At 42.7% G+C, this 11,980-nt stretch overlaps 1 protein-coding gene across 11 annotated transcripts; it reads right to left on the reverse strand.

The window, feature by feature from the left end:
• Positions 1–54: 54 nt before the first annotated feature.
• LOC115164683 (outer dense fiber protein 2) lies at positions 55–10,810 on the reverse strand. 11 transcript variants are annotated; one of them, XM_029717411.1, is made up of 19 exons: positions 10,570–10,810; positions 10,064–10,199; positions 9,808–9,933; positions 9,461–9,640; positions 8,304–8,488; positions 7,987–8,116; positions 7,770–7,901; positions 7,578–7,652; positions 7,375–7,446; positions 6,955–7,071; positions 6,461–6,631; positions 4,564–4,673; positions 4,262–4,397; positions 4,012–4,122; positions 3,599–3,862; positions 3,402–3,502; positions 3,109–3,271; positions 2,834–2,959; positions 55–342 (listed from the first exon to the last, which is right to left on the reverse strand). In XM_029717411.1, exons 2-19 carry the CDS (start codon positions 10,175–10,177, stop codon positions 172–174), a joined length of 2,484 nt encoding a protein of 827 aa, XP_029573271.1. In that variant the 5' UTR covers positions 10,178–10,199; positions 10,570–10,810; the 3' UTR covers positions 55–171. The 11 variants fall into 11 exon arrangements, with proteins under 11 accessions (XP_029573271.1, XP_029573268.1, XP_029573270.1 ...); XM_029717408.1 differs by having other exon boundaries at positions 10,064–10,131; positions 10,566–10,810; XM_029717410.1 differs by having other exon boundaries at positions 10,566–10,810.
• Positions 10,811–11,980: the final 1,170 nt, after the last annotated feature.

An 11,980-nucleotide genomic window follows, 5' to 3' on the forward strand; every position in this document is an offset into this window, starting at 1 on the left:
ATACATGTTGTGAGTTTGTTGTTTGTGTAAGAGTGAAACATGTCTGATAGTCCATTTTCACTTTAAGATTTTATCATAGTTTTGATAAACAGTATACAGTACATTTATACTGAAAATAACAAATAGATCATTGGTACACAACTCATACAATATAAGGCTAACACTATTCAATCAGATTGGTAAGTGTGTGTGTAGAGAGCTTGATAGCACAGAGTCACCAAACACATTACTATATGAAGCTTTGAGAAACTGAACATAATTCTGCAGGCTGCGATTGGTAGAGTCAGATTGTTCCAGTCTCGCTTTCATGTTCTTCAACTGATTCTGGAATCGTCGCTCCATCTGCAAAGAAAAAAACAGACACATTAATTCAGTTTGACACAGTTAACATCATACATTATTATGGTCTTCAGATTTTGTAGTTTGTATAAAGTCGTGGCCAAAAGTTTTGAGAATGAGACAAATATTAATTTTCACAAAGTTTGCTGCTTCAGTGTCTTTAGATATTTTTGTCAGATGTTACTATGGAGTACTGAAGTATAATTACATGCATTTCATAAGTGTCAAAGGCTTTTATTGACAATTACATGAAGTTGATGCAAAGAGTGTGAGTGTGTTGACCCTTCTTTTTCAAGACCTCTGCAATCCGCCCTGGCATGCTGTCAATTAACTTCTGGGCCACATCCTGACTGATGGCAGCCCATTCTTGCATAATCAATGCTTGGAGTTTGTCAGAATTTTTTTTTTTTTTGGTTTGTCCACTGGCCTCTTGAGGATTGACCACAAATTCTCAATGGGATTAAGGTCTGGGGAGTTTCCTGGCCATGGACCCAAAATATAGATGTTTTGTTCCCCGAGCCACTTAGTTATCACTTTTGCCTTATGGCAAGGTGCTCTATCATGCTGGAAAAGGCATTGTTCGTCACCAAACTGTTCCTGGATGGTTGGGAGAAGTTGCTCTCGGAGGATGTGTTGGTACCATTCTTTATTCATGGCTGTGTTCTTAGGCAAAATTGTGAGTGAGCCCACTCCCTTGGCTGAGAAGCAACCCCACACATGAATGGTCTCAGGATGCTTTACTGTTGGCATGACACAGGACTGATGGTAGCGCTCACCTTGTCTTCTCCGGACAAGCTTTTTTCCGGATGCCCCAAAGAATCGGAAAGCGGATTCATCAGAGAAAATGACTTTACCCCAGTCCTCGGCAGTCCAATCCCTGTACCCTTTGCAGAATATCAGTCTGTCCCTGATGTTTTTCCTGGAGAGAAGTGGCTTCTTCCCTTCTTGACACCAGGCCACCCTCCAAAAGTCTTCACCTCACTGTGCGTGCAGATGCACTCACACCTGCCTGCTGCCATTCCTGAGCAAGCTCTGTACTGGTGGTGCCCCGATCCCGCAGCTGAATCAACTTTAGCAGATGGTCCGGGCGCTTGCTAGACTTGGTTGCCCTGAAGCCTTCTTCACAACAATTGAACCGCTCTCCTTGAAGTTCTTGATGATCTGATAAATGGTTGATTTAGGTGCAATCTTACTCAGCAATATCCTTGCCTGTGAAGCCCTTTTTGAGCAAAGCAATGATGATGGCACGTGTTTCCTTGCAGGTAACCATGATTGACAGAGGAAGAATAATGATTCCAAGCACCACCCTCCTTTTGAAGCTTCCAGTCTGTTATTCGAACTCAATCAGCATGACAGAGTGATCTCCAGCCTTGTCCTCGTCAACACTCACACCTGTGTTAACGAGAGAATCACTGACATGATGTCAGCTGGTCCTTTTGTGGCAGGGCTGAAATACAGTGGAAATGTTTTGGGGGGATTCAGTTCATTTGCATAGCAAAGAGGGACTTTGCAATTAATTGCAATTCATCTGATCACTCTTCATAACATTCTGGAGTATATGCAAATAGCCATCATACAAACTGAGGCAGCAGACTGTGAAAATGAATATTTGTGTCATTCTCAAAACTTTTGGCCACGGCTGTAGATATACAGTATTTTGGGGTATTTTATTAGGAACCCCATTAGCTGTTGCGATAGCAGCAGTGGTGTAAAGTACTTAAGTAAAAATACTTTAAAAGTACTACTTATGTAGTTTTTGGGGGTATCTGTACTTTACTATTTATATTTAGGCCTACTTCACTTCATTCCTAAATAAAATAATGTACTTTTTACTCCATACATTTTCCCTGACACCCAAAAGTTACATTTTGAATGCTTAACAGGATAGGAAAATGTTCAAATTCACACGCTTATCAAAGGAACATCCCTGGTCATCCTTACTTTCTCTGACCTGGCGGAGTCACTAAACACAAATGCTTTGTTTGTAAATATGTCTGTATTGGAGCGTACCCCTGGCTCTCCGTAAATAAATAAAAATCAGAAAACGGTGCCGACTGGTTTGCTTAATTTGAAAGGATTTATACTTTTGATACTTGGAGTAAATTTTAGCAATTACATTTACTTTTGATACTTAAGTATATTTAAAACCAAATACTTTTATACTTTTACTCAAGTAGTATTTTACTGGGTGACTTTCACTTTTACTTGAGTCATTTTCTATTAAGGTATCTTTACTTTTACTCAAGTATGACAATTGGGTACTTTTTCCACCACTGGAAAGCAGCAGCAACTCTTCCTATTTCCACACAAAACATGACATAATACAGAACATTAATAGACAACAACAGCTCAAGGACAGAGCTACACAGTATTCCTGTCCCTTGCAATTGATTGGGAAGTTGGAACAAATATAAAAAAAGATATTGGATGTATGATGTATAACACATAGATAACTCTATAAAACTAGGTCATTGGGTTAAAATGTCTCACTCACATCCTCTTTGCTTTTGCATAACTGACTGAGCTCTGTCCTTCTGAGGCCCAGTTGGCTCTCCAGGTCCAGAGCCTTGGTCTGGATGGACCTCTCTTTGAATAAAGCCCGCTCCAGGCTCTGATCCGCCTAAAAGTCCAACCAAAATGAGAATCAATCTGTGACACTCAATCCGTTGACACTCAGAATAACATTAACAAAAGTAAATAATCTTGAGACTGAAACAGAAACTGAAAGACTGCAGAGGTATTTAAGTGATGTTCAGGAGTAAGACAGACCTGTCTCTGTCCATCCTCGAAGGCCTGCTCCAGCTGCTTGGAGAGGATGCTGCACTCCCAGGCCCGCTCCTCCAGCTGTTTCTGGGTGCTGTGGATGGTCTCCTCCCGCTTGCCAATTATATGGACCATATCTCTGTTCTGCAAGTTTGCCTCCTCCAGTTTCCTGGGGAGGGAAGGAACAGTCCAGACATTGACCAGCAGAAACATGTAGGATGTCTTGTGGACCTGAGTGTGATCATTGTCCATAGGGACACCAAATAGGGATCTCTGCCTCAGGTATTGATATGACTTACCTCTCTATACTCTCTATCTTCTGCTGCAGATTTTTGTGCTCCTCCACCAGAAGAAAATTATTGTCTTGAAAAGTCTCCACCCAACATCCCTGTTGTTCCACCTACACAGAGACACACACAGACACCCTTCTTATTCAAACACAGATCAGAATCAATCTGTGAACAGACAACTGTCCATTTAAAGTATGTGTGCATACCTTGCGTCTGAGTTCAGACAGGGCATTGTTTTGCTCAGTGTTTCTCCTCTCCTGAGTCTGTGTCTCTTCCTGGGCCACTCTCAACTGCAGCTCAGAACGCTTCAGCCTCTCCGGCAGAGGCTCCAGCTCTTTCAGTCGCCCCAGCAGCTGCCTCCTGACCTGCTCAATCTCCCTCTCCAGGTCAGCCTTCATCCCTTGTGCGTGTTTCTCAGAGATCTCTATCTTTAAGCAGTACTCCTCTGACTCTAATCGAGCCCTCTGAACCTGCAGCACATGGTCACTTATCTATTCAAAATCTATGCTACAGACTGGATAGCATGCAGCATGTACAGTATTTATTGCTGGATTATAACACCTTGGCTTCTCATAAGGTTGAAGTACAGCCCACACTCTGGTGTGCTGATCAACTGTACCTTGCGCTTATAGTTTTCCAACTGGCTCTCTAGCTTCTTGACTGAACTCTTCAGCTGCTGGGCTTCAGACTGGGACTGCATCAGGGTCTCCTTTGCAGTAGACAGGGTGGTCTCAAGAAGAAGATGCACAAATAACTAAACAACTCTCCAGACATTAAAAGTTATAGAAGGTTTTATCTTCAATCCTTACTATGTCTAATATTCTACAGTTACACTCGATGACTAGTAGTGAAGAAAAACAGATGTTTACCTTCAGTTTCTGGTTCTGTAGTTTGTTGGAGGAGTTGTCAGAGGTGAGGCGGTGCAGCTGGTCCAGGAGCCCCTCCCTCTCTGGATGGCCTTTCTCCTCCACAGTATGGATCTGTGCAGTCAGCTCACTCACCTGGCTGCACAGACAAGACAGCAGAGCACATAATGAAGAAATCAAAAAGGAAGAAATCAGAAACACTTAAAAGGTTTTAGACAACTTTTTACAAGATCATTTGCCAAAGACAAACCGTTACAGAGTGAAAGTTTTTGAACCGTTCATAACAAACAGTCACAATTACTCACTTCTTGAGAACAGCGATGTCCATTTCAAGCTGGCTCTTAACAGTCACCTCTTTCGAGTGGCGGGTACACCAGCTCTCAGCTGAGGTAAGGGCCTCTGCCAACTCAGTCTCCTGAATGATGGCACACAAATACATAGGGAAGTGTGACTCTTGGGCCCAGACCTGGAGCCAAAGATAAAGTAACTAAGGGGGCAGTTGAAATCAATGAGGGGGTACAATTTAACAGAGTTCATGCATTAGAATTACATTGAATTCTACTTATATCACTCTATACCACAATAAACAAAGTTCAAATGCAGAGACTCGGAGACCATTGAGCGCTTTTGAAGAGACAGATTGGCACGAAATCTGTAGCCAATCTCCGCTGCGCTGTATCAGCACAATGGATAGCGCCCTACACACTAAAGCAAGGCCTATTTGGCAATGGATATAGGCTACAAGATAGGGTAATTCACCTATTACAAACAGCCTCTCTATGTGAATGCCACCGTACACACAGCTGTCTTACCAAAATAATGCAAACTAAATGCTGAAAGTAGTAGCCTAGTTATTCATGCAAAACTAAAATACTGAATAGCAGTTTTGCTTAGAATACTGACACAACTGTGAATGCGAATGAGTGAATGCGAACAGAAGTGGTAGGCCTACTATAGGCCTAGAAACTAAATAGATTGTGTCATGCCTTTATCAATCTATATTTAGGCAAGTTACATTAACAGTAAAAAAAAAAGCAGTAACCAAAAGGCGAAAGCAAATACCCAAAACATAGCCTACAGCCTATTACAGTGAGATGAAGCCATGCACAGCTGTCTTGCCAAATAAATAGGCCAGCTTAAAACATGGAAAATCATGCAGCTCATGCGTTCAGTAACACGTTGCGATACGGCACAATACACTTCTGTGGATCAAATTCGACCCAACCACGTAATCAATTAAGCAATGCCAGCCTACTATAAACACGTCTTCAATATGTACATTTCCATTTATAACCATGAAAAGCAATAGCCTACCAATAAAGCCTACATTTTATTTCTATGGTTATCCATTTCTATGATGAAACATATCGATATGCAGGGGCGTCATTTGGGTTCTTGCATTGGAATTATATTGAATTCTGCTTATACCACAATAAACATAAAGGTTCAAATGCCAAGGCATTTGAGTGCTTTTGACCAAGAAGTGACAAAATCTCATTTGCGCTCTATCAGCATCATCACTGATGGTCTTGGCAGCGGTCTCGGTGGTTTGATTTCTGATATCCATCGTGGCAGATTAGCTGGTTGGAGCTAAATAGGCTAATAACACTAATGGCTTTTCCAGCTGGCTAAGAAGCTAACTAAACTCTGTAGTGGAGGGAGTGAGGCAGAGTTGAGTGAAGCAGCTTCAACTGTAAACTTGACCCCGTCCTTATAAATCAAAATCCAATATTCCAGGCGGAGGCGTATCAGTTTTTTCACATTGCCTGCCATGTTATTCACGTAGCCTACCAAAGATGAGCAGTGTTTTTTCCTGTTTTTTATGGAAAGCAGTCATAGCCTACCTATCCACCCAGTGGCTTTCTATAGCCCCCTACACACAAACACTCCGCGGCATGCTCTGTCCATGGTGCTGATACAGCGCAGCGGTGATACAGATTTCGCACCAACCTGTCACTCAATCATTTGAACTTTTATGCTATTTTTATATAAGGAGATTAAACTAAAACTGAAGTGGCACAGGTTTCAGAGGGGGCCAAGTCCCCTTTTGCCCCCTCGTTGAACCGGGCCCGCTTAGATTGCTTGTTAATGTAAGTATACATGTACTCCTCCCATTTAATAATATTCACAGCATATAATAATATTCACCCAACACCACGTGTCAACCCATGAGAACAGCCTGAGGACCAGTGAGTGCCTGACCTTCTCCGGCAGCTGTGCAGAGAGATGTCTGGCTGAATCCTCACTGTGCTCTGCCCTCTGCCTCTGGTTGGCCAGCTTCAGACTCTGTTTGTCCTCTTTACTCTGTCGCTTCAGCTGCTCCAGCAGGGCCTGTATCTCCTCCTTCTGCTGCTCCTGGGTCTGCTCCATCTCCTACACCACACAAGGAAGGGACATAACAGGAAGCAATGGAGAGAGACGATTGTTATGGTCAGATGTTCCAGAGTCTATACTTTAAAGACCCACTCCAGAACCTCATTTATCACCTGATTTACTTAACAAATGGCTCAATAGGTGGTCCAGGTGTCCTCTGACATGGCACAAGTGTCTTCAATTGCTCCTCTATTGGTCTGGCAAGCAAGGGGGAGGCCGATGACATTAGAGTGCATCATCAGACCAACTCCTTGAATTGCCCCCAAGGACCAAAAAATAACAGACTCTATTAATTCTGTGGCCTATAAACCTTTGGTACCCACTTTACTCCGGCCGGCCTGGCGGTCATTTTCAGTCTCTTTGCTGCGTAACTGAACCATAAGCTGGCTGCAGGTTGACTCCAGAACTTTAGACAGCTCTCCTGTGGTCTTCACAATGTCCTGTATGGAGGATATGGAATAATGAATATTGATAAGATGCTATTTGTGAGCACTGGTGGCAGGTAGCCTAGCGGTTAGAGCGTTGCGCCATTAACCAAAAGGTTGCTGGTTCAAATCCCAGATCATTTTCCATTTACATACACGTATAAATTACTTGTACATGACTGAAATAGGACAAAAATAAGTATCCACCAATTTTATATATTTTTTTATATTTCTATAAATAAATAATGATCTTTATGATCTCGCTCCGCATCAAATGCAAACGATTGAGAATCTAGAGAACTAGAGACAATGATGTACCTTTTCAGAATCCAAACGTACTGCAAGCTGTGTGGCTTCCTTCTCTTTGTTGTTGAGTTTTGCAGCAAGATGCTGAAAGCCAGAAAAACAGAAACAACATTCTTAATGTCATCTATGACCATGGATATGCACCACACAGACTGAAAGGAAACCAATATAAAGGGAAATGTAACAGATAAAAGCACATGGTGATGCATACACACAATTTTTTCTGCTTCTGTGTCCGCCAGTCTCTTCAGTAGGCCTTGCCTTTGCTCTGACGTCCTCAATGATTCTATCTATCAATAAATACATCAACAAAAATATAAGACCACAATTCTAATTGTCATTTTAGATATTCTTTCAAAGCCACTGTCCTCGTCAGTCTGAGCAAGTCAATGTATTGGGGAGAGTACCTCTCGCTCATGGCACTCCCTGAGGAGTTCTCGAAGAGTGCGGTTTGTGCTGTCAAATGTTTCTATCTTCTTTGTCAGCAACTCCTGCTGCCTACCAAGCAGGGCAGCGTCCACCTTGGACAACCGCTTATCCTAGCAAGGAGAAAGGGCAGTCTTAAAGAACATTAAAAAAAAGTTCATATTTAATATTTAACAGGGTCACTTGTATCAAATTCACCTTTTTCACACCACCCATGGACTCATTCAGGGCTGTCAACTGTGTGACCACTGCCACCCCGTCAAACTCCGCTTCTACCAGCTTCCTCAGTAGCATGCATCTTTCCCCGTGTAGAGTCCCCGAAAAAGCACTGCACGGAATGGAAAGGTTAAAACCATGCTGTTCCTAAACTGCCTCAGACATTTTTAAGTTGTCTTGTAAACATTAAATAGTTCAGATGTATTTTCATTCTATTCTATTGGCTACTCAATCTAATACTGATAATCCTATGCTTGATGACTAAATGTCCTTATGATATTACAGGTGGAGTCCCACACCTGTTGTAGCCTGTTTCGCCCCTCTTCCGTAGGGAGTGTTGGATGGAGATCTTCTCTCGTTCTCTGAGGTCCAGCTCTTTGGTGGCATCCAGCAGCTCCTCCTCCTGCTCGTCGATGACACGCTGGCAAGCGCTCAGACACTCTGACTGGTACTCCATCATACGCTCCTTCTTCCACAGCCTCACCTGATCACCAAAAGCAGACAGAAACACACACACATCTTTGTTTACTGGACACAACCACGCAACAAACAAGAGGGATGAACATGATATTGCTGAATTCCAGTGAGATCGTGGCTATGTATTGTAATGAAGCAGTAAATATTTTTGGCCTTCCTGTGACATCGGGTGCTGTAGGTGTCCAGGAGGGCAGGTAGTTTGCCCCCGGTGATGCGTTGAGCAGACCTCACCACCTTCTGGAAAGCTCTGCAGTTGCGGGCGGTGCAGTTGTCGTACCAGGCGGTGATACAGCCCGACAAGATGCTCTCAATTGTGCATCTGTAAAAGTTTGTGAGGGTTTTAAGGGCCAAGACAAAATTCTTCAGCCTCTTGAGGTTGAAGAGGCATTGTTGCGCCTTCTTCACCACACTGTCTGTGTTGGTGGACCATTTCAGATCGTCAGTGATGTGTATGCCGAGGAACTTGAAGCTTTCCACCTTCTCCACTGCGGTCCTGTCGATGTGGATAGTGGGGTGTTCCCTCTGCGGTTTCCTGAAGTCCACAATCAGCTACTTTGTTTTGTTGATGTTGAGTGAAAGGTTATTTTCCTGGCACCACTCTCCCAGGGCCCTCACCTCCTCCCTGTAGGCTGGCTCGTCATTGTTGGCAGTAAAGCCTACTACTGTTGCGCCTTCTGCAAACTTGATGATTGAGTTGGAGGTGTGCGTGGCCACGCAGACTCACAGCTGTAATCAGCACTAAAGGTGAATCTACAAAGTATGTACTTAGTGGTGTGAATACTTATGTAAATTAGATATTTCTGTATTTCATTTTCAATACATTTGCAAAAATGTCAAAAAACTTCTTTCACTTTGTCATTATGGGACATTGTATGTAGATGGGTGAGAAAAAATGTATTTAATACATTTTTTTTCTGCCTGTAACAACAAAATGTGGAAGTCAAGGGGTATGAATTCTTTCTGAAGGCACTGTACATACGTCATTCTTTGGAGACCCAACATCCATCATGAGTCCATCAATCTTCCTCCTATATTTGTTACACTGGCTATGTATCCTCTGCTCTTGTTTATCCTCATCAGACAGCTCAGTCAACTGCAGTGGGGACAGGGAAGGGTTAGCCTGTGATACAGGTGTGATCTCCAGACAGTACGAAGGCCCCTGAGAGACATGAAAATCAACATTGGTAGTATATCTAATGATATCATGTAAGATATTATATCTGTGGGAAGTGAGAAATAATGTATCTTTGTCAATGTGAAATGTAAGGAATGTCCATAGCATTGGATGAAAATGTATCTGTGAGGAGCAAATAACAGTTCCAGGACCTCCCACTTGTATGCGTCATCCCGAGTGGAGGTTCTTCCTGGGGCCGGCACCCAGGGGGCCCGGGACCTCGCTCTGGCACGCAGGTTCCCAATATCCCCTTTGATTTGCACCTCTTTAATCTTCATCTGCAAAGGGAGCAGTGGTTGACTGACAGCAACTGTTGAGGCAGTCAAGGGAGACCTATTTCTGGTATAGGCCTACTTTATTTCGAAGGTTGAGTAAGTGTATCACTTCATTGACTAAACATTTACTAACCTGTGGGGTCTTTGCATTTGCAGTACAGCTCTTCTGACTCTTCAGGTGTACATGTACAGGTGTGGTCTCTGGCACGTGAACGTGCAATGGTGGGGAAGAATCACGCGTTTTCATTATTTACCAATAATCAGTTCATCTAGAAATTGGAGCACATAATAGAACAGAATTTGCTCTAGCTGCCAGAAAGTCATACACCAGAGACAATAATACCACGACATAGCCGAGTAAAGTCAACTCCATTTGCTCAAGTTCAGTTTACTCAGCTAACCACGACAAGAAAAGTAAAGGCATCATGTTCACGACTAGCTCCGACCAGCAACTATCCATTTAAATGAACATGTATTTGAAAAATGTTGACTTTATATTTTACTGTCAAAATTATTAATTGAAATGTCTAGTTCACGAGATCACAACATGCATGACCAGCATGCTAACCTTAAAAAATGTAAGATGTTCATAAACGTGCTCTACAGTTTACTGAAGCCCTTAGACTTTTGTTTACCTACTGAATCTCTGCTGACGGGACAGGTTCCGGTCATCTCGTAAGCAATTGGCTCGTTCATAACCGATTTGTAGACACCTGTCTGATTGGAGAGCATTCGTTGAACCCACGTTCGAGTTTACGTTGCCAGTAGTAACAGGACGTCCTGTTCAACACGTAATATTTCCGTGAAATGCCCACCTCCTACCTGTAGACGGCGCAATGCGAGAAGGGATTCATTCGATCTAGACGGTCCGTGTAAACATTACGTGGTTTTCCAGTTAATGTGGGAGGTTTTCAAACGAACCAAATTTGAGATGTCTATAAATATATGAATCGCTGTAAGGAAGCGCCATTTCCGACTACTCTCGTGTTTCTTCCGAACTCGCTCGTTCCTGATTTGCATCTAGGCGCAAAATATATTTGATAGATTTGCATGATTGCACACATAGAATGATACACAAGTATAAATATGCGATTCGAGTTGCTACATTGTTGCCAACAATGGCGGTCAGAGTGAGACCGCTGTGTGGAATTCGGCTACAAACACTTCTGTTTTTCACTGCATTTCTGTGCGATTTTAAACTCGTCGAATCCTGTGTTGGCGAAGAAGTCGGTGACTTGTTACTCTGCAGGTCCTGTGGACATGAATTGGCTATTGAGAAAGATGCCAACTTTATCCACAGTCGACTTGCGCTCTCTTATAGAAATGATACGGTTGTTGGAGAAAGAAGAGTGCCCGTCCAGCGGTTCGAAAACCCACAGGGCTACCAGTTTGAAGTCATGACTTTCAGAAAGGCAGACGTTGTCAAGCACTGGCCCGCGGACAAACATTTCACCTGGTATCCTGGATATGCCTGGACAGTGGCTACATGTCCGCGATGTAACGCACACCTTGGTGGGTTGGGAATTATATATTTTGATTCCGTATCTCATCCATTAAACGTGTCTGGCAAGTGGGTCTATTCTAACCTTAAGCAACAATTGCAAAATCAAATGGCTCTACCTTATGCTGTTTTGTAATAATGTAATTCTTCCCCCCCAGGTTGGGCCTTTCAACCCATTGAATGGCCAAAGACTTTAACCAAAGGGGAATTTGAGGAATCGGAGGAGACATTTGTGGCCTTGGTTACTAATCGATTGTTACAAGAAAAATTTGCATCAACACTACTGACTCCGAAATCATTCAGAAGTTGACATCTACGGCATTCAAAGCTACAAATTATACCTGGCTGTAAAAACAATACTTTTTTGCATTTCATAATAAAAAAAATTAGCAATAATACAGCATGTAGTATTTCCTGTGATTGCAATACACAAAGTAAGCACTTTTGAGAGCGATACTGTTACTGACAGTTTAACATACCTGTCCAATACTGCAAGCCTACCACAATTCTAGATGTAGTAGCCAGACAGTTATAATTTAGTTCTTGGCT

This window comes from Salmo trutta, chromosome 27 (genome assembly GCF_901001165.1).
Source record: "Salmo trutta chromosome 27, fSalTru1.1, whole genome shotgun sequence".
Lineage (NCBI taxonomy): Eukaryota > Metazoa > Chordata > Actinopteri > Salmoniformes > Salmonidae > Salmo > Salmo trutta.

Coding starts and splice junctions, on each gene's coding strand:
- LOC115164683 (XM_029717408.1), bottom strand. CDS start 10,662: ATGCTCTCCAATCAGACAGGTGTCTACAAATCGGTTATGAACGAGCCA. Junction 7,653..7,769: donor GGGAGTGCCATGAGCGAGAG/GTACTCTCCCCA, acceptor ATTTATTGATAG/ATAGAATCATTGAGGACGTC. Junction 4,398..4,563: donor GACATCGCTGTTCTCAAGAA/GTGAGTAATTGT, acceptor TTGTCTGTGCAG/CCAGGTGAGTGAGCTGACTG.